The following is a 22,969-nucleotide window of genomic DNA, read 5'->3' on the forward strand; positions in this document are numbered from 1 at the left end:
GGTTTGGGAAATATCCAAAGTAAACAAAAGTAAATCCAACTGTCCATGTGAAAATGTGACATTGTTCAGACACTTTATAGTTTATAACATGTCTTAGTCGTCTTTTGTTATCTCGAAACCCGCCTTAGCTTTCATTTTTCTTATGTCGCCATATTGTATTTCTAGATTTTCGGAAAAATTTCCAGTTTAGTGATGTCTGACAAGTGTGCAATAGGTTTTTTCTATTCCTTCATAGGTCGGCCATTTAAACATTAACATTAATAGGTAACATATAAAAAACGCATAAACGCATTGAACTTTCAATTTTTGGTGACTGTTTATCGTACAATCCTAGCAAGTGTATTTCGGTTAATGTTTCTCAATGTATCGAAAACCTTTTATCACGAGGTTTTTATAATCTTCGGTGGATTAAAAAATTCATACACCTCATTTTTGTGTGACCGCAGAGGAAGAAATCCATGAGCGAAGGGTCAGGGGATCTAGAAAGCCAAGATATCGGACCATTTAATGAAATAATTCTTTCGTCAAACTGCTCACTTAAGAAGTTCCCTACTTGAATAGTATTACATTTACGATTGTAATAAGATAAATTAAAATTAAAATACCTACTTTGATATTTTGATTTATTTAACGTCAAAGTGAAAGAATTCTTAGATGAAAAAAAAAGTGACAAACAAATCATGGCCTTATAAAATAATTAAGACCTAACTTTACGAACTGTAATAAAAGTTTGTGTACACTTGTGAGATATCACTGAACTGGAAATTCTACGCTCTCTCCAGAAAAACCAATATGCCGACTATAAGAAAAATGAAAATTAATTCGGGTTGCGAGATAAGAAAAGACAATTAAGGCATGTTGCAAACGCTATTTTACTTATCTTAAAAAGTGTCTGAACAATGTTACATTTTGACAGCTGTCAGTTTAACCATTTTGGATTAACTGAAGAGAAACGAAATCTCGCATTTTGACTGATATTTGCCAAACTAATTTTTAAATTAGAAAAAACTTGCAAAATTTATTTTATTTTATTTTTATTATTTTTTTGGCATTTTTTAAAGAGATGCATAAAAATAAAGGTCACTTTCTCGTGGCCACTTTTGAACTTTTACAAGATACAGCTTTTTTCATTTTTCTTAAATAACAAAAAAGGGTTTATATTAAATTTTCAATGTTTTGGTGTTCACTGTTTCAGTGTTTTGGTGAAATGACAAATAAAAAAAGATGAAATGATAGCTAAATAGGTAGATCACATCACATGCTAAGTACTTACCACAAATAAAAGTTAAATTATAAAGAATGATCAAACAAGTGACCATTATTTTCCAAACACAGATTACACATTGGAATTGTTGGATTTAAAACATATCTAAACATATCAGTTGTAATATTTTCAAAGACTTCCAGAAGTTTATCCTCTTTGTTACCAAACTTTCGTCCGACTAAATAATCATATGGAGAAACGTTTCATCTTTCTGACACTTGCTAGTCTAACTAGCTTTGTGGAATTGAGACCAGCCAATTGATCGAAATAATTTTAAAAATAAAATGGAATTCCGCAAATCGCCAATTATTGTATTGGTAAATTGGATATCATAAATGCATCATATTTTATTATAAAAAATTAAATATAAAAAGCGCATTATATTTTATAATAAAAAAATTATAAAAACTTGTCAGTTGACCAGTTCCAACACTAAGATACTAAAATAGATTCGCAAAATATTTTTTGGATTTCTTATTATTATTTTTATATATTTAACAATTTTTTTGTAATTAAGTAAGGATAAATCCTGTAAAAAATTTCAATTCGTTGATTAATTTAGGAGCTTTATCTGAAAAAGATTTCGGACACAATGTAGTGTTATGTCGACGTAAAATTACCAACTGTATTTTTTTGTATTACTACTATATATTTCCCTAATATAAACAAGATTGCTTTCTAAAAATTGTCGGTGGGCGGGGTCAAGTTCGTAGCTCGTAGAGCGAAGCAGCTTTTTATTTTAAAAAGAAGGCGCTTCGCGGTTTCTTGTCCTAGAGGGATGCATTGTTTTTCTATAGCGCTCCAGCGGAGCACTATGGAACTTTCGCAAAATCAATGTAATTTTAGTATGCATACAACCTGTATAAAGCATCTTTTAAGTCCCGCTGAACTTCAAAGTGCCGGCAAACTTTGATAAATGTTGTAATTTGTACAAGTAACAGGTATTTGTAATGTTCTTTTTTTAATATCTCGCGCACCCAGTATGATAGACAAAACTTGGAACTGTTTCGATGCAGTTTATGATACCGTTTAAACCAAATTATTCCTTTTTTTACAGCTTTTTATTAATGGCTAGTAATATACCCACGAAAACGGCAATTTTCAGGGTCTTTGCTTGTTTGTCCATAATCGATACACCCTGTACATAATTGAAAAAATGTCACAAATGGAGGTTTTAGTCCTGGATTTCAAACATTTCCTGGTCCAATTTTTTCAATGGAGTAAATGGTTTTCGAGAAAATAATTTCTTACTGAAACTATGTAGTCCGCCGTAATGAACCGTTGAATGTTTGAACCGATTGACCATATTTTTTACGAATTATGATTTGCGGTTAATAATTTACTCCTAAAATGCCTAAAATAAAAGTCATAGCCTCGGATCTCCCGCATTGTCTGGCTATAAAATTTTGCCGATCGGTTCAATAGTTTTTGAGAAAATCGTGTTTTTCTGGACGACAAAATAATCAAAGAAAATTTTTCAAATTTTTTTAAAAACTATTTAGTGACATTTTATTAATCTCAATTTCTACTGTTTAGATGTGCGCCCGGACTTTTACTTCCTTGCCAAATTTAATGACTACATATTTGAGATACCTATAATGTTTTAGAATATAGCACAGAATATTCCGAACACCCTGTATAATATGTGAAAACCTTAAATACAAAAGTTTTAGCCGTTCATACGGGCAATATAGAAATGTGAAAGAAACTGACAACAGAATCACAGACTTCTAGTTATGGTCTGTTATCAATATAAAGGGAGCTCAATTTTCAGTTTTTTGTAAATTACCGACGGACCCTGTACATTTTTAAAAAATCATCATGGGTAAAGAACTTTTTCGATAGCATATACTGTCTTGGAGAAATGATTTTTTTCTCGATACTCTGCAAGTTCAATTTTTAAATTTTTGAAAATACTTCCCGACCCCCCAGGCCCCCCAGTTTCAATAAGCTTCGTTACGGAGCTAAGCTCTATATATCTGTCAAATTTTAGGTGGATGGCTTCGAATTTCGGGCACTTATCGTGTTTCATGGCAATGTTCAAAAAACAGTCGAAAATCTAAAAAAAAGATGGACGCCGTGATTTCAGCGGACCCATTTTTTACTGGTTTGTGTAGCTCATGCACAGCTTAAAAGGAGCCAAATTTGAAGGCCGTGTTATAAACCGTTCAAAAGATATAGCCAATTAATGTCAGGTCTACAGAGAACGGATAATGGAGAACAGAAAAAAAAAGTTTTTGACGCTGATCATTTCTGTACCAATGGCGATCCCCTAGAACTTACCGTTGCTGAGATATGTTTCGTTGCCCAGCGCGTATACTTTCGAAAAATTCGATTTCATAGATTTTTCAAAATTTATAAGCTTTTTAGGCAGATAAGACAAATTAAAAGGGACTTTTAATGTTTTCTAAGTAAGATTAAGCAGGTGAAAGTGCAATAGAATATCTAGCCGCTTTTTTCCTAAACCGACGGTAGATTTTGTAAAATATTTTTTTTTGCTAGAGTTTTCCCAAATGGAAGTTTATTCATGTAGTTTTTAACAGCTATAGTTCCTCTTTGATTACTTAATAAATAACATTCTACGATACCTATTTTTCCTTCCACAGTAAACACTATGAGCGAAAAAAGAAGGAATAGAGAAAAATAATTAATAGTATAAATACTGGATGAAGGAAATTTCAAAATTATTTACTAGTAAATGAACTGTTATTGCTACTATTGGAGAGTTGACGCTGGCTGTTTCTTCAATTGTACAGAACGTTTCCAAATTTGCCGTGGATATTTTGTGGGTGTATTCTTGAGCTTCGAGGATGACTAATAATTTGAAAACATTGACTTGTTATATATCATTGAATGTAGCCTATCTAAATATAGTATAACATAGTGGGGTTCATATTTCAAAAAAAAATAACGAGAAAACTGATGATGAGCGAAGTACGGCAACCCAGCAACCCAGATTTTTTTTATTTAAACATGAAGTTTTTCAAAATAAATAAGCAACAAGTGCATCTTTTTTTAGGCCAATAATGAGGATGAACGTTAATAATTCCGAAACGTCTTTCTAAATCGTATTCATGAAAATATAATAAATGAAATGCCCAAATTAAACCAAGCAACCTTATTATTTAAATTTTTGTACGTAATACTTAATTCTTATTCTGCTAAAATAAAATCCTTTCCTTTTTAAGAATTTTCCGAATTTGCAATAAAATCAACGTCAAACCATGCAAACGGCCTTCCTTTTTATCCAGAATAAGGTTTTATTACTTTACGCCTTTTTGAAATATGCTTTATCACTTTAAGTTGTTCTAGTTAACTATTATAAACTATTAATTACTATTTTGCACATTTTGGTGGGAGTTAATCTTCTGAGCATTCCAACAATCAAAAACTAAAGTGTACTTATAATTTAGATCCTAATTAACAGTCTGGTTTAATAAAAAATAAAGCGATAGAAATGTGTTGCATTAATTACTTAAAAATGATTATACAACAAAGAGATTTTTGTCGCAAGTTGAAGAGATGAACAAAAAAAATGAAAGTAATTAGAGTAGTAATATTGTAGTAATTGTAGATAAATCATTGATTTTTTGTGTGATAAACATTGATTTAGATACATTCGGGAAGTGAATACCCTATATAATACTTTAGTTGAAGTTCGCGCACTTGAAATATGGATATTCTTTGTGGTCTATATTAACACGTCGACCTTTTACTCAAGAATACTACTATAGTGAATAATAAATTAAACAGGCAGGCTCGTATAACGAAGCTAAACTATCGAGTGGTAAACTCTAAAAGCCCCGCGACCCGTAAAACAACCACATAACCGCATTTCGATAATAGCCCCACAAATATTTACCTCTGGGTTCGATTTTAAGCGCCAGCTGGTGTATGGGGCCGGACTTGAGCAGAGTGGGCAGATACACGGACCCTTTGTAGCAGAGTTTGTGCCTGTACTGCGGGTCCCACGAGTAAATTAACAAATCCAATTCCCTGTTGTTGACCAGGTCGAGTTCGAAACTTTCGTCCCAATCGAACACTAAATCGCCGGTTCTCACCTGCAAAATATGACCGACATTTAATACGGGCTGTTGCCTTATGTGTACGGTCTGATTTTTGCTCACCATGGGTGCTCAACTCATTCAAACGATTTTTTTTTTACTAAAGTGTCTTTTAACCTAACCAAAACTAACCAATATTAGGTGGGTTTTTTGTCATGTGAGCTTGAAGTTAATAGAATGTAAACTGAACACCCGATCCTATTGGACTTTTGTAGTCAGACATAAATCTCAAACAGTTGTTTTGGTTTGTTATTCATTTTGTACTTCCCGAATGGAACTAGTTCTTTGTGTGTTTATTTTCATCATCAATTTTTCTAATAATGAATATTAATTTAATATTTGTGCTTTCTGCAAAAGTCAGGTGCCCCTTTCAAATAATAAACAATTTCAAGAACACAGATATGATTGATATATCTAAAAATGTATATGTTTCAAACATTAATTGAGGTGAGCTTCTTAATAATTTTATTCCTAGTATCCAACAAATATACTAAAAAACTTCCCTATATGGATGAATCAATTTAATTTCTAAATGTAAGCGAAATTGCCCAGTAAATATTTGGTAGAGTTCTCCAAAATATCTACAGTTTTTACAACCTATGGCACGTGTACCACAAGGCAGGGTCGTATTTAAGATGTTAGCCGACAAAAACTGCGGACTGTTAAGGATTTAAAAGTAAGAATCGATTTTTCACTGCATGGACGAATAATAATAGAGAAATCTCACCGATGAAACTCTCCACAAATCCCTCAGCTTGCCTCATTTGCATGCACGAAGTACTGAAGTACGGTTCTGGAATGTTATTGTGGAATTGCGTATCTATTTATTGACGGTTAGAAAGAGAAATCCAATCGAGGTAGGTCTACGGGTTTTTTTTAATTTACTAAAGTTAAATACCGGATTATGTCGTAAAAACGGTATATAGTTTGGAGAACCACAACGACAAGCAATAAGCATTATAGAACAAAGGGGCAAATTGAACAGTTTAACACTTTTGCGCATTTTTGCACTTAAAATCCTGTATTAGGATGCAGAACAACAAAACACAAACGGAGTTATGCTACTTACTTCAAAAAACACGACCAGAACCAGAAAAGTTAATTTTTGGATGTGGTGTGATGATTGTTTCCGAAATTTGGATAAAAATGAATAAAGAATAACGCATGTTTTATAATTTTGATCTTTGCAATCTAAACAGTTCAGACTCAACAGGTCTCTTTTCAAATATCGACATCTGATTTTTTAAAAAGGAGTAGTGAAACACTGATTATTTGAAGGAAATGAGAGTTCAAGATTGTCCCATGTCCCGCGATAGATTAGTAGTAATTATGTACGGATTAGATTTTACAGTATGTAACCTCACCGTTACACAAAGCGTCTCAACAATTATAGAATGTTTATCGGAAACCCAAGCGTGTTGATATAAATGAGCCATTTTGATTATTGTTTTTCCAGAAACTCATTTGTTGATTCTAATGCACAAAATGCAACAGAACTATGACAAACAAAATAGATGTTACTGTGAAATTTGGTATAAGACCATAATTGGCCCTGACGTATTTTTATTCGCTTTTGCAATGTTGCCGGTTGTACCCGAAATCAGTGGTATCATTGAGATTCCACTAATGTTCCTACACCTATCCGCCATCTTGTTCGCTATAAGACAACATAATTTAACCTTTTGTTTTAAATTCGCTTCGATAAAGTGTGATATTTTGGCGTAAAAACGTAACATTCAATTAAAACATACACATATGATAGCTAATGAATGTAATAATATAAATATAATATAATAATGTAAATATAAATATAATATTATTAAAAGTCATTTTTTTTATGCATGTTAAGGATTGAATAACATTTTTCGGTAACTTCATAATTTTATTCCCTTGAGTTGACTTTTTTTTTCGCGCTGTGTATACAACACCCCCACCATACCCAAAAAAAAACACGATGAGAAAAAACAGACTTGCGTGAACGTCCGTAGTGTGATACACGAAAAAACAAGCTCTCTTTTGTGACCGGTTCGCGAGAATCCCGCGCTGTGTTGTGGTCCTTACCATCCTCAACCCTCCAGAAAATACCCCTAAGAAGACCTGGCCGGGCAGACGACGACGCGGGAAACCATTGAGGTGGGTTTAATCGTTTCGGGTGTTGTATGTCCTACCGTTTTCTTGCCGCTCTTTCCCGTAAAATTTTGAGAGTGATTTACAACCACCTTCCCCCAACCCTTTACAATGCATATCACAATTTTTCTTGATTATACATGTTCCTTTACCTACACCCACCTTCCTATACCTATACCTATGTCTTAATATTCTCCATTGCTGACTTTTATTCCAACTGGCCATGCAGAAACGTATTGTCAGATGCCAAAGAGAGTATTTCTTTGAAACAAAAGTGCGAAATAAACACCGTACAGAAAGTAACCGTTAATGTAAATATTCAATATGTCCCCCATTTTGTAGTAACCATTCCACAATGCGGTCCACGGCAGACCTTGTTGTCATGCTCTCTATTTCCCCTTGATATAATGAGTCTAAATTTCTGGGTATTCGAACAATTAATTCGTAAACATTAGTATTATTATTATGTCGATTGTTTGTAATAAAAATGTCTTCCCTTGTAAATTTGTATTTATCAGTCCAAATTATGAATGAATTAAGAATTAGGAATATCTCGCAAAATTGTGTACGCCCGGCAAAACCTTCTTGGTGGAGAGGGTACGCGGTATTAAATTTACAGGGGTGCAATCCATTCTGTTTCAAAATCCTGTATACGAAATTTCTTGACATCCCCAAATCTTTTTCCACATGCGCATGAAAATAAACTAACACATTAATGATATTTCCATTTATACCATTTTCCCCAAACATTTTTTTCAACCTTCTGATTAATGAATTAATCAGAAAGTTCTACTCACAACTCTGCTGCACTCCCCAAGTATTACCAAGAAACCCAGAATTTTATTCATTCAAATTCCGGGCACTTTTTCTTGTAATTTTTCGTCGAGAAACTTCATTTCAGTGATAACTGACAATACGTTTCTGCATGAGGTCATATCCCAAGTGTAATAACAATATTTATTTTGTTTCCAACAAAACTTCCAATGGAAACCCTGTATGTGATAAAAAGGAGCACATCTCCCTAAGCCGTTATTATATACTGCAAAAAATACCTCACTGAGATTTTAGGTTAAATTTGAGGAATTTGAGGTTGCTTCATGACTTTTCTTTTAAAAGCCCTCTGGAATAATTAGGTTACCAATTAAAAAAAATAACCATTTTGTTGACCCCTTTTTATTGTCATAAATAACTTATTTAATTAACTCTTGCATTATAAACTCACTCTTTTTCACTCTTTTCGGAAAAGTGGAAGATTGTCAAAGTAAATCTTCTCGCCAAAATCTCTAGTCCTGTAACTTGCAATAATATTCGACCATTTTGCCTAGCTTTGACAAGATTTTTGAAAAATTAAAAAAAAAAAAACAAATTGAAAAATATTTGAAGAAAAATGAAATATTACCTCAAAACTTATGACTGCTCGACTACACAAAAGCTTTTGATGCTTTAAGTCGTCGTTTAAAATTAAAATGAAAGCTGTAAATTGTAGACATCCAAATTCTGAATGAATTTGAAAAAGGGAGTTCCAGAGAGTTTTGTACTAGGACCAAAGATAATTTCTATTTATACTTCAAAATTTTCACCTGCCTTATCTTATATCAATTTAAAAATTCTGTAGTAAACTCATACGAAAAATGTAAAATTCATGTCTTCTACTAATAGAGATAATAATAAAACTTCATAGAATTGCCAGAAAATTATTAATTTAAGATCTCCACATCTTTACAATAAAATAAGTTTTAGAATTGATGTCCACAAACTTAATATTAGTCTCAAATATACAATAATTTTTCGAGCTTTCTTTTTAATGTAGATCTAGCAGACATCCTTTTAACACGCCGTAATACTAAAAATTTATTTCTTTTTAACAAACCAATTCAATTGCAAGTACCCTAAAACTTATATCTGCCAGTTTGAAGAAAACTTTCGATTGCTCTTTTGAAAGTAGAGCGATGTAAATGAAATATTCTTACAATATATATGAGCAAGTGCATTAGGGAAATAACGAGCAAAAAAATAAATTACTCCTCCCGAGTCTGTAGTCTACCAACTTTAATGCAAAAACGAGTAGGAATCTTTTAGAAGGTAAAAATAAGTCCTATGTCACCAATGGTTCCAAATATTTCTTTGCTGCATGCTGACGTGGTGACGTTTCGTCCATCGTCCTCTTGGTGAAATGTCAGCAAGTTTGAATTATAAAGAACCAATGCAGGAGGAATCGAGAAGTTTTGTAAATAGTATTACAGTAGCCTGTGAAAGTTTCTTTGAAAAATTAGCTAAATCGTAGATAGTATAGGAGATGGATCCGCTGGAAGTAAACTCACATATACTTGAATTTTTTAGAGCTGCTAAAAACATGTTATGCATTGTCTGGTTTTTAATATAGATAGGCATAGGTTCCTACAAACTCATTTATGTTCTTGTTCCCTTCCATAATTTTTTGCTCTCTGCTTTATTTCCCAATGTAATTTGGACCCTACTGCTAATGCTAAAGTTTTCTTGGCATGTACTTTGAGCCCGTAGTCTGACCTTGTGAAATAAATTACTTTACATTACATGCTTGGTTATAATAGATTAATTGAGTTTGCTGTACATGGAATTAAAAGTTTACTAGCCGATTAATGTTGTTCTTTGAACTTTAGGAAGACAGATCGACGGATGTCGTTCACATTGCGATCGACGGATGTGAATGTGAGTGTCGATAGTGGAAGGGCCCAATAAAAGTACGGAAGTAGAAGAATTACATTTCCTTTAAAGTAGTGACCTGTTTATTTTGCTCTTAAAAATGAACCGATAATCATAAAAACATGAACCACGAAACACTGTAGAACATAATTGGATCTTAAAACTTAGCAACGTAATTATTCCACAGGGTAATCTAAAATTAACCCCATGAATTCATTTGGCCCCGTATAATGACGCCAACATTTATCATTTTATCGAGAGTTTTCTGAAACATTTATCAAAGTCAGTTTAAAATAATAGAATTTTCCACAGCCTATCCGATCTAACATATTCCGCGTATGGTTTAAATATATGTTTTTCTTTATATGTATTGTCATCATAAAAATAATAATTATAATCGAATGCATTTTCAATGCTGTACGTGTTGAACAACAGTAACGTGCCTTTTCTGGATTAATAATATAGTGAAACAAGGTTTTAATACAATAAAGCATTGAATTTCGGATAACCATAGTGCTCTAGTTTTATGCAGTGTTACTTCGTAAGCACTTTTAATTAATAACAAATTAATCTAATTATAAACATTAATATTATTTAGGACAGCAAAATTCGCTGTGAACCGAGTTTCAATCAATTTCAGTTTTTATAAAAGCGATGAATATTTTGATAGCAACTTTTTGTAGTGCTTTATTGGCATATCAAAGCTGCACTTATGTTATTAATTTTGTTTGGTTCTTCAAAAACAACGAACGAATAATAGTAATATTATTATTAAATTAGTAATTTGGTCAATAGCACAAATGTTATTTGCCGAATTTTTGAAAACTGGAGAAATTTGGATTATATGACATACACGGGTTCCCACTTAAGAACTTGCACTAAAACCTTGTTTTGCTTACTGCTTGAACTTAAAGTTAAGGGACTATTGAACAAAAGAGAGAGAGAAGTACTGTTAGAATTTTACCAGTTTCCATGAGTTTAAACGCAGGGTGTTTGAAATATTATTCACGCATATTCCTGTAAAACCTCTTTTCTACTCCCGCCTGTAAAATAGTTCCAAAATGTCATTCACGTTTATTTATAAACGAGTTTTTTAAACAGATTTAAATTTCGCGGTAGTATTGATTGATTAACTGATAATTAAATTACTGTCTGGAAACATCATTCAGTTTTGTGAAACGGAAAATCAAGAAGTACTTTTAGTGATTTTTTAAAGCCAAAAAGGTAATAGATTCCTATTAAGGAATACTTAAAAGTAACTAGACCAGCGACCAAAGTTTTTAGTGTTTTAAAAAATTCAAAATTTTAGTAGAAAAATAACGATTATTTTGTATGTGCTTTTAGGATCTTACATATAGGTTTTAATTATGATTTTTTTTTTAAATTATGATAAAATATTTATTATGGAAAAATTATTTTTAGTATCATTTTAAAAGAAAAACATTAATAAATTCACATTATTCGAAAGCTATAACGTAGATACTAATTTTCTTAAACGACTAAGGAATAAATGATGCAATCTGGAAAAGCGTCCGAGATATATGAATTAAATCGAACTCTTCAATTTTTATTCATTCAAACCGATTATATTTTTTAGTTGGAAATTTAAAGTAATATTGTTAGGTACCTTTACGGGAAACATTTTAGATTTTAGAAAGAGTTTTAATATAAAAAAAAACAAGGACCATATATTTACCAGACAGTCGAATATTCATTACTTCACAACAAGCTAGCCTTTAAAAAAGAACCACACTTACTTTTAAGAAAAACTCGTTAGTGCCTTTCAGCAAAATCGACCCAAAAAAAAAGAGTAAAATTGAGACATAAACAAAAATTCAGTATTGCCAAGCGAGACGTCCCTGATATTTCGAACACTCGTTCTTAATGGAAATTAGTTGGGTTTCATATAGTCCTCAATAAGAATTCCTTGACACTTTTTATTCTTAAATGAGAATGTATAAAACATATCTAATTTGAGGACGCGTTTGAAGTATGGCACATTGAAAAAGTTCCAAAATGTCATTTATCTAAAAACGAGTTTCTTAAACATATTTAAATTTCGCGGTAGTATTGATTTGACTCTTAACTGATAATTAAATTATTGTCTGGACACAACATTCTCTCTGCGTTCTAATTCCAGATTCAGAAAATAAACCTCTATGACATAAACCAGTTTATGTGTTTTTAATGGTTAGTTATCTAATGCATAAAAGTGGGTTTCATACCGGCAAAATCATAAAATGCACTTTACGGCCGGCACGGCTATATAGACGTATTTTGATACTTAAGTTTGGCAGCTTTTTCATGTACTAATGACATAATAACCAAAGGAGATTGCATGGATATTTGTTTTTCTACTACCGTCTGTAAGATACCTAATTACACACCGAGCTGGCACTACGGACAATTCCGGGATTTTACCGGACGAGTTTGAGAGCAATCGGATGTTTTCGGAGATATTTTGTTACAGGCTAGATTTACCCCAAATCAGAAAATTGCTTTTAGTTAAATATCTAAGTTTAATCCAGCAGTATTAATTAACATAATTTTAACAGGTACAAATAATAGGCATATATACAACTATAAAAGGGATAGTCATTAGTTTCATCTCCTCTATATTCCAGCTCACGTCTCGTCTTTCCTTCTCATCCATCTAAACACAAATGGTGCATGCGCCAGTAAAACACTAAAAAAAAAGATAAAATCATGTTTATAAGTCAGTTTTAGGCATATTATCGGTACTCAACTAGTGTACAATGTTTGCACCTTGCACTTACCTGAAATTCAGTTGGGTGTTCATAATAATTGGTTGTGTCACCGGCGACATCGAGGTTTCCAATCCAAATTGCGGACATATTTAACCTTACTCTTGGAAGCATATTTTAAGGTTGATTCAGTTGTTATCACGTTTTGTGGATTTGAATATATTGGGCAACGCGAATTTAAACAACTCTGATAACTAGCGAGGAAGGCCACTAACAACCTGGTAAGCATGTTATACCAGTTATTATCTTGAAATTTCACTTTTTGTTCCCTATCACATGGTCTCTTCTGCCACGGCATGATGTAACTCGGTACTTAGGGTGGTTCTGCTTCCTTTTAGGCCTTTTATTTCTGGACATTATAAATGACCCTATCAAAATAACAAGCACTAGTTTGTTCGGACAGCTAGCGACAGGCATTTTCTTTTGTCAATACCTCCAAGAAGGTCGCCCAAGGTGAACGGTGAAGTTTGTGTCTCGACGACCTTTGAGATTGAGGAACGTTCATTCCAGAATATTCTAGACAGTCATGCTGATTAACATCCACCAGAGGAAAATAGAGCAATAGCAGTAAAATTTGGTATTTGTGAGTAGTTTACACTGTTCTAAAGCGGATTGATAGATTGATTTTGAGCTTTTGTGTATTACTTGCATGTTATGCGGCCGGCTTATGTAAGGATTGAGCACTCAAGACCGTAAAGCTGAAACGATTATTTATAACTTTGGAAGCTTATGCTTTATATTGGTTTTCCCCCTTTTTCTTTTGGAGACTTTGTTTAATAACAATAGACGCTTGCTATTAACTTAAGGCCTAGACTTTTTTTTGTAGCTAATACTCCTCCTTTCCCGTTATCAGTTTTTCACTATTCGAGGAGCTACGTTCGGTGAAAAACGGGTGGCGCCAAAATCTCTCTAATTTTGCTTACGTTTTACCCACCCCCTCACCAAATGGGTGGCCAGGGCAGAAATAGGACGAACTCCTCAACTTTAAACAACTTTCGAGTAGTGAATCACCGAGTACAATTATAATCTGACCACCCTCAATTTAATACTTCAATAAGAGTCTACCTCCCCGTTATCTTTTAGCTTTTTCTTTCAAGCTTTTTTTTTGTTAGCCAGTCGAAGTGCTAACAATTTCTCACGTTTTGAATTTTGTTTGTCAATTCTGACGGTCATGTCAGTGAATGTATGCGTGTTGTTTTGACAAAATGTACCCAAAAACTAACGGTCGTAGAAAAAGAATACTATGCAATACGTTCGGTAACCTTTTTAAGTCACTCGTTTATTAAACACTCGCTCCGCTGCGTTCTGCTCGTGTCAAATAAACTCGTGAGTCGAATGCCATTTACCGCACTTGTTCTCTTCTGTAAATCAACTAATTATACACAGATCTAGCGTGCGGAAAGTGTCATTTTACAGCGTCAGTTTCGTTTCCCATGGATCCCGGATATTACCCCATGGGTTAGGCAGCAATCGGGTGTTTTCGGAGATATTACCGCACGGCTAGAATTTTGACGTTTGTCAGTCTTGACGGTCAAAAACTAATGGTGTTAGAAAAATTATAATATGCAACATATTCGATAAACTTTTTTATTAAATCACTTGGTTATTAAACACTCCCACGGCTTGTGCCAAATGAATAAATTGTTTACCACACTTGTTGCATAATATACTGTTATTACACACGCTGTGTTTAAACACAAATAATATTTTCGTGAAACTACGCTTCAAACTGTTGAACTAACGAACTGTCAAATGCACCTGCATTTTCGACGTAGGCCTGTATATAGAGTGAACGGCTAAAATAAGAAACAAACTAACTAATAAGAAACTAATCGGGTATTGGATTGCCAGAAAAATTCTGGCACACGTCGATGCAGGAAACAGAAACTATATAGGATGACTTAAAAAAAGTAGATGTCACTAGAATAGCATTTTTCTAGATCCATTTTCGAATTCTGTGTCAAATTTGACGCAATCTAAATTTTGTGGTTTTTTCTAATAGACGTTTGACTTTAAATATCTCCAGAGGAAAATCTCCAGCCATTCTAATGATCTCCTTCTACCAATCCAATGTCCGGGATATACCGTGTTTAAATTTTCACCCACTTCTCCAGCAAAATGGGCCATTTGGATTTGGGAAGAAACTGCGAAAGTAGAAATAAGACCATATAGTTTTGTTATTCAAAATCCCTGCCGAAGCATTTGTTTTAGCTAATTTTGTAGGGATGATACTTTACGCAAAGCTGTTCGTTGGCTAACATTATTATTTGAAGCTTCTTCCGTTCTCTTGTAATCATAATAACAATAATAATAACAATAACAATAATAATAATATAATAAGATATTACTATACTATAAGATATTATTACTATATTAATTAAACTGGAACGTTTATATTTTAAAGGAGTTCGGTTGTTACTTCTAGAAGATTTCCTAAGACATTTCTGTCATGTGACTTTTACCAGCCAATAAAACAAAGGTATAAAGCCGCCATTAGTGCCTGCGGACTTCTCTCCAGTACTTGTTTTTAGTTCATTTTCCACATTGTTGGCGACAAGCAAACAAGCACCCTATATATAGTACATATAGTAACAGTATAAAAATAAGCATAAACGTCCATTTTATTACCAAAACCTAAGTAAAAGAAATTTATTATTATTATTATTATTATTATCATTATTATTAATCATACGTTAAATGATTTTAAAAGTCTGTTTTTATTTCTTTTAACGTGTGAATTTTTCACTAAACGGGTTACATTAAGATTGCATGTGCCCGAAACTAAAATTAGGACTACTCCAAGGATAGCATTAATAGCAATTTACAACGTTTTTAAATTGCTATTTTCAAAATTTGAAATAATATTTTCGAATGCTTATTTTACTATCTTTACTACTTACTACTACTAATAATACTTTTGTTTAAATAAGAATAAGTAATAAAAATTATCATGCACATGTTTAATTTCATGCATGGATTTTGTAATAGAATAGATCTTTCTGGATATTTTGCGTTAAACAAATTACAAACTTCTTGAACTCCAGTCCTTCATATCCAATAAAAATTAAAATTTTAATTGTCTGAGTTTCATTTGGATGTGTCATATTCACTTTCTTTACTAACATAAACGTAATTGTGATAATTTAAGAGAACGTTAACATGCAGCCAATGTGTCGAATCATTAACAATATCAACAATACGGTACGCAATATGGTGACCAAAATACAAGGTTTCCAAAAGGTTTTGCTTCTGAGGTAGGTGAAGTCCAATTATGGTTGCTTTTTAAATTTACTTTTATACAGATTATAGAAAAAATGTTAAAATGATCAAAGTTGAATTTTTCTGTACGGAATACCCTTTATATTAAAGCATTTTATGATTCCTTGATCAAAATAAGTTTTTATTTCAATGGCATTTTCGAAACCTAAATCTAAAACCTAAACCTGATTTTATATCCCAATATTGAAATAGTTTCCATCCTGGGTAACCAAGTATTTATCCTAAAAACTTTATAATAAATAATAAATTTAAAAAAATAGATAAAATAAATAAATAAAAAATGGAAAAACATTATCCATTAATATTGATAGTTTTCGTGTTGTTGTCTAGTGTACTTAATTCTTGCAGTCCGTTGCATTTAGAATTGTTTCTAAATAATAAAATTTTAACTAGTCTCAAAAAGTATGAAAACATGAAATATCAGTGAAAGTGATCCATGCGATTATAAAATATTTAAATTAAATTAAAATAGACATTAACTAGATGCAATAAAAAAAATATTTAGAAAACTTCGCAATTAAGCACAATCTTTGATAACGAATTTATATTTCGTACAAAGATTTCCCAAGTTAATTCCTCAAAAGGCTTATATTAATCGCCACAACACTAAAAGGTCTATCTGGCATACATCTGTTATACTGTTGATTCAATATTCGCAGATTAGCAAAGCTTTTAAATTTACTTTCAACACCTTTTATATTTATATTATCATTATGTGCTTTCACATGCATGCACAGTTAATTTAACAGAACAGCTGACGTTCACCGAGATAAAAAAAGCGTTTTATTTATATAAGATGGAAAGCCCTTTATTAATGAAATACTTCTTTATGTATTTGAGAAATTAGGTTGCATTTTGACAAAATTAAAATTATTTTAAAAAATTAAAGCTTCAAGTTCCATAAACATTATTGAAAAATACACTTATTTTGGTAGTATAATCGAAATATGCATTTCAAAAAACAAAGCTTCGATGCTTTTAACACTTTTGGGCCAAACTGTATAGTTAAACAGAAGTTTGCAGATCCTAAAAATAAAAACTTTTTAAAACTTGGTATATTTGTAAACTCATGTGCGAGAGCCGAGAAAAGGACATATCTGGCAAATGTATGGCTGATCCTAAACATTTGTGGTGTACTTTGGGTAGACTTCATGTGCACACTAATACTACTTTAATGTCTGAAACAATTGAGGCCAACTGAATAGTTTTAATGCTGTTTTTATTTCTTTTGGAGCCGATGGTGGTTTGTCTCTGCAAATTACACTAACAAATAGTTTAATCCTAATTCAATTCGTTTAAAGTCTACCCGAAGTAAGTTAATAAAACTTTGATAAGTATTAAAAGTTACCACCGGGGCTCAGCGAATGTTAGTATCAAAATGAATCTTTTGACTACTCCATATTTAATAGATCATATCACTCTCGGAAGCAAGCTAAAGTTATACGCGTTCCGAAGAAAGAGTATCCAGTCATTAACGATTTTAGATCAACCATCTTGTTGCACACAATCTCAAAGTTTGTTGAAAAATTTTCGGCTAAACAACTTCGTCAGTTTCTAAGCGATAACAAAATTCTCCAAGCTTCTCAGTCTCAGCACTGCTTTACCTCATGTTACTGCTGATTTGTTGACAGCAGCTAATTGATAAATAAACTCTTGTCTCAAATTTTTGGACTTTAGCAAAGCGTTCGACACCTTGGATCGCTCCCTTCTTTTAGTTTAACTGAAATACTTTGACAAAAATTGAATAGTTTTTTAATTTTTAAAAAATTTTCTTGCTCAGACACCTAATGTAATGTTTACAGCTAATTTTTCTACTTTTCCTACATTTTGTAGTTCTTATCAATGCGCCGATAATACTTAGTAATAGTTGTCTTTTTTTTGCTAGAAAAGCTTTTCATGCGGCTACGAAAATACGTTTGGACACTTTGATAAGTTGACGATATTGCGTATTCATAAACATCTTCTCAGTAAGGAAGTCAAACTTAAACTTTGTGGTATCATCTAATGGCCATCCATTCTAAATCGAGATAAGGAGACACTCTAACGACTTCAGAATCCGTTTAAGTTATACCTTGGAATTCGGGTTGGCTCAAGCTAGAGGACCGTTATATAGATCAGTTGGCCATCTATACTCTAATAAGGCTCCGTGCATGATAAACTATAATAAACATAATAAATGTTTGAATTATTCTGTTCCTAGACGCAGCTGGTAGCTAATAGCGTTAAAATATTTAATGAAATAATGTATGCTAAAACGTGTCTTTCAACAACAAAGTCTTTAAATCAAGCTTATAAATCGTTTATTAGCAATTAGCAAATAATAGTATAATATTGTATGGATCTAAATATTTTAAATAAATATTACGTTTTTTAGGTTCTTGTGGATACATGGAACAACGTAATTTGCGAGTGTCGCCAATCTTGTATTACAACTTATTTTGTAATTTCTTGATTATTAATACAGATAGTTTACTATTACCATTTCTATTAACCCTGAGTTTTGTTGGATAAAGTACGAGCGTGTCTAGAGTTTACAGCTGCAGATCATAGAAATATTAAAAACAATGTGCCTTACCACTGTGCGCGCTTTGTGTACCCTGTCGCATTCCAGTACGCAGTACAAGTCCCTCAGTGCCGTCGAACCTAGGATAAGAAAATACACACATTTAATATAAAATCACCATAACTCGATATTTGCTTTCTTCTGTTTAACTAAAAAACTTTAAAAAGTTTTGAACTAAAGATATTCTTTACGAGAATATTATTTATGAAACTCCTTTTTTTAATAATAACGTTATACTTAGGAACTTTTTATATGTGGTTGAATATAAGGAAGGACAACAGTAGAATGAGTGGGATTGCTTTCGGAATCATTGTCTGTGGAAGGTTGTGGTGAAGTGTATTTTGTCATGGAACGCTTAATATCTCTAAAGTGAAAATTATTAGATAGAAGAGCAGATGTAAAGTATTTTAATTCTGGATTCAGTCACTAGCGTAAACATAGTTTTACGACTTTGTAAACAAGAAAGTTGATAACCGTTGATTATTGGACCGGATAGTGATGTGACAAAGCTGTCGCTCTATGTGCTGTGTGTGTGTTTTCTGTAAACAGAATGACCCAATGTTAGGTCTGAATTTCTAACAATGTGAGAATATTATTTGTTTGTAATTCAATAGTAAACCGTATGTTAGGGTGTATTGAATTTTAATGGCTAAAAAATATCGGAAGTATTCTTGAATATAAGACCAAATAACAAGAGTATCACCAAAGTAGCGTCTTGTTCTCTATGGAAGGTGTCGATGTTGGATATCACGATATTTTTAAGCCATTTAAATTCTATATACTCTAACATGGAGCCCAAAATGCTGATTTTAATTGTAGATGTTTGCGCTGAGAATCAACCAACACCTGCAAACTGTTCTCTACAGAGTCTGTAATGTTCAGATATCTTGGAATTCAGTTAAGAATAAATTAAGGGAATTTGCAAAAAGAGCCAGTTTGCCTCTTACTGCTCCCTTGTTAACCAACATCGTCTGGCACGTTTAAGGGTCGCCAGAGAACATGTTAAAATTGGAATATCCACAACTGAGCTGATGTTATTTTTACGGATGGGTCAAGGTCTGATCATAGATATAAGAAAGTGACCAATTGCTTTTGAATTGAATATCCAAGAGTGGTCATTAACACACAATGCAACAAGATTATTACTATAATTAATAATGAATTAATTAATAATTACCTTAATGTAATACTAATCTTGTTGCATTGTATATTAATGACCCTTGGATAATCCGTTCAAAAGCAATTAGTCACTTTCTTATATCTATGAACAGATCATACTAGGGCTGCTACTTATATATCTGGCCAAATAATAAAAAAAACAAATATTTATCATCGAAATTGGTTTTGGTGTTTTTCAAAATATTTTCCATGAAGATTAATGCAGTTTTGCATGCGTTGGAACCAACCTTTGGCAGCTTTTCCACTCTGATTGAGTTAGCTTCAAAACAGTTCTTTTGAGCACATTAAATGGTTCTTCAAACGTAGAAAATCGTTGACCACGTAACTTTTTTTTTAATGTGCGGGAATAAAAAGAAGTCTTTAGGTGCCGAATCAGGGCTGCACGGCGGGTCAATTCGATGTTTTGGATATTCAAAAATTTCTTTTCATTAGTGATGTGTGAGAGCTCGCATTGTCATGATGAAGTATGATTCTGTTTATTTTGACGAATTTTTTCGATGACTTCGGGCAAACAAATGGTCTTACGTCTCTCTAACGGCACTGTGGCTACGTGACCGAGAAAACAAGCAACCATTTGCTTCGATGTGCTTCTTCGGCGAACAACTTTTGTTGGATTTTGTTCATCTAGGTCGATTGCTTATGAACAGATCAATGATTCGTTATCTGTGCGGATCTTATAGACCGCTTTTAAAACTCCACATTAATATTTTTCCAACATTTGTTTGCACCAGTCGACACGAGCCTTTTGCTTGTCATACTAATCGTCAGGATGCCTCAATATCACCATATGTCTGTCATATAACACCATCTTGCATTATAGGTCAACCGTAGCATCGATGTTTTGTGGCACAACAACTGATTTTGGACAATCTTCACGAAATTCATCTTGAAGCGAACATCGACCATGATTGAATTCTTTTACAAATTTTTCACAGAGCTGTAAGGTGGTGCTTCTTCGCCATATAAAAAATTAAGTTCATCGGTGCATTCTTTTCTTGGTAATCCATGTCGAAATTGATTGTTTGATTGATAAAATATGATTGTAGATCAAAACGTTCTGAGAACATTTGACCTAAAAATTATTAAATTTTTCAATTGAAATGTCAGATTGTACCTAAACCCACTCGATGTTGCCAAGGCTAGAAATATAAGTAGCAGCCTTCGTATTTATTACTAGTATCTGATAGACGTATTCCAGTTTACAGAAGTGCAGAAATTTTGGAGGTGATTGTGATTGAGCGAGGCATTTGTTCTCAAATAGTATTTCGTGGGGTATCCTCAACAGCTGGTTGGTATATAAGAGAGGTTCTTGAGGAAAATATAGTGCCGTTTGTTCAACCTATTAGAGGTGGACGTTCAAATTATAGCTTCGCCAGCAGTGAATCCGGAGCCAAACCCAATGGAACATATTTGGGACTACGTAGGAAGGAGCATGAGAGCATGAGTAATATTGTTCCAGAGAATCTTGATGAACTGGAAAATACCTAAAGAGAAGAATGGAAAAAATTAAACTTAGGGTATATAAGAGCTTTACCTTCCACGGAAGGTGAGAAACATCATTAGAGTTAGAGCTGGCAATAGCAGATACTGAATTGCTAAAATTATTTTTGAATTTTTTTATTTTTTTACTTTACCTTTTGAATTTTTTTTCCATCCATCCATCCATCTATTATTAAACCGTCCTAAGTTTAATTTCTTCGCAATTTTAAATAGATTTAGGTTTTAGGAAGACAAATGTTTAGGCATTAGGTATTTGCATAGTTTACTCACCGCTGATAATCGGTGTTCCGCCGCTGGGTGTGACGGGGGTGGTAGCGGCTGAGGTACCGGTGGAAGCCCGTAAGCCCCTGCCAGCTAAAAGGTGCACCCAAAGCATACCACTGACTGGTTCGTCGGCAGACGATTGGAAAGAACCACCGGCGAGCTGAGACAGGCCAGTCATTGAGGTGCCGCTGGTCATTCCGGGTTTATCGATTTTATACTTCAAAAATTCTGTAAAAATTACATTTCTATCGAACTTGCCAAGATACTTAAAGGCTTCAAGTCAAACGAATCTAATCCGAGTTATTTTAAAATCCGTTACAGCAGTATTCGGCGAAAGTTATAACATTACACATTATATCACCCGGTACATTTTCAAAACACGTTTAGTTTGAATGTTTTTGCAATAATATCAGGTCAATTATTTGAAGATTGCTGGATTGGTCCTCATGGGCCTTGGAGGTGCCTCCGCGGTTACCTGATTTGACGTCACTTGATTTTTATTTGCAGGGATATATCAAAAGTAAAGTGTTTTTTTCTCAAGTGAATACCAGAGAAGATTTATCTGAGAGGGTACAGAGAGCTTCAGCCGAATTGGACTATCAACAATTCAACGAGCCACAGCAGGTGTACAAAGAACAACAAATGCACGGGCAGCATATAGAACATCTTTCATTTTCTTCTTTTTTTTTTGTAACTTAGTTGTTAAATTAAATTTTCTTATTTCTTTGTAACTTAGTAAAGTTAATTTTTTGAATTTTGTTTTGTTAATTACCAGAAAATGGGGACGTGCACTGAAAACTCTACAAGTTCTCCCCAGCACATTCTAACCAGCACATTCTAACAATCACCTTGAATATAAAACAAATTAAGAATGTCAGCATTTGGGCATTTGGGTATTCTTCGATAATTAATTAAATTTTTGCCAGTGACAGCTGTCGATAAAACAAGATCAATTGTCATGTTTAACAACAGACCACAAAAAATATTTTTCCTTAACCATGTACGTGATGGAAAAATGTTCAGCCGAACAAATAGGATCCTATAATAAAAGCTAATTATTTTTCATATAGTTCAAAATAGGTATAGGTGATCCTAATGCAGTTCTATAGAGAAAAAGTTCTGGACTTGATCGCACATATGAAGATCAAATTTTTAGGAATTACAAAAATATGTAACTTCAAAATTAGTTTAACCGCAGGGGCAATTTTTATTTAAGGTGGAAATATCTCAGAAAAGGTTAGACATAGGTATAGGACATATACATACAAGAATACATACAAAC

At 32.9% G+C, this 22,969-nt stretch overlaps 1 protein-coding gene and 1 long non-coding RNA gene across 7 annotated transcripts in view; one reads left to right on the top strand and one right to left on the bottom strand.

Annotated features, from left to right (window-relative positions):
- The window catches only part of LOC132703895 (rho GTPase-activating protein 100F), a 254,191-nt gene that overhangs the window by 29,680 nt on the left and 201,542 nt on the right, over positions 1–22,969 (bottom strand). For all 5 annotated transcript variants that reach the window (XM_060673411.1, XM_060673412.1, XM_060673413.1 and 2 more), the window contains 3 exons: positions 21,694–21,915; positions 18,757–18,824; positions 5,127–5,325 (listed from right to left, as the gene is read on the bottom strand). In XM_060673411.1, the coding sequence (XP_060529394.1) occupies positions 5,127–5,325; positions 18,757–18,824; positions 21,694–21,915 (489 nt within the window). The remainder of the gene's footprint in view (positions 1–5,126; positions 5,326–18,756; positions 18,825–21,693; positions 21,916–22,969) is intronic.
- LOC132703897 (uncharacterized) lies at positions 7,313–22,335 on the top strand. Of its 2 annotated transcripts, XR_009619185.1 has the most exons (4): positions 7,313–13,123; positions 13,241–13,485; positions 19,564–21,469; positions 22,195–22,335. It is a non-coding gene; the product is annotated as an uncharacterized LOC132703897 (long non-coding RNA). The 2 variants fall into 2 exon arrangements; XR_009619184.1 differs by lacking the exon at positions 22,195–22,335 and having other exon boundaries at positions 19,564–21,686.

Source organism: Cylas formicarius, unplaced genomic scaffold (genome assembly GCF_029955315.1).
Source record: "Cylas formicarius isolate icCylForm1 unplaced genomic scaffold, icCylForm1.1 PGA_scaffold_6__28_contigs__length_40554024, whole genome shotgun sequence".
Classification (NCBI taxonomy): domain Eukaryota; kingdom Metazoa; phylum Arthropoda; class Insecta; order Coleoptera; family Brentidae; genus Cylas; species Cylas formicarius.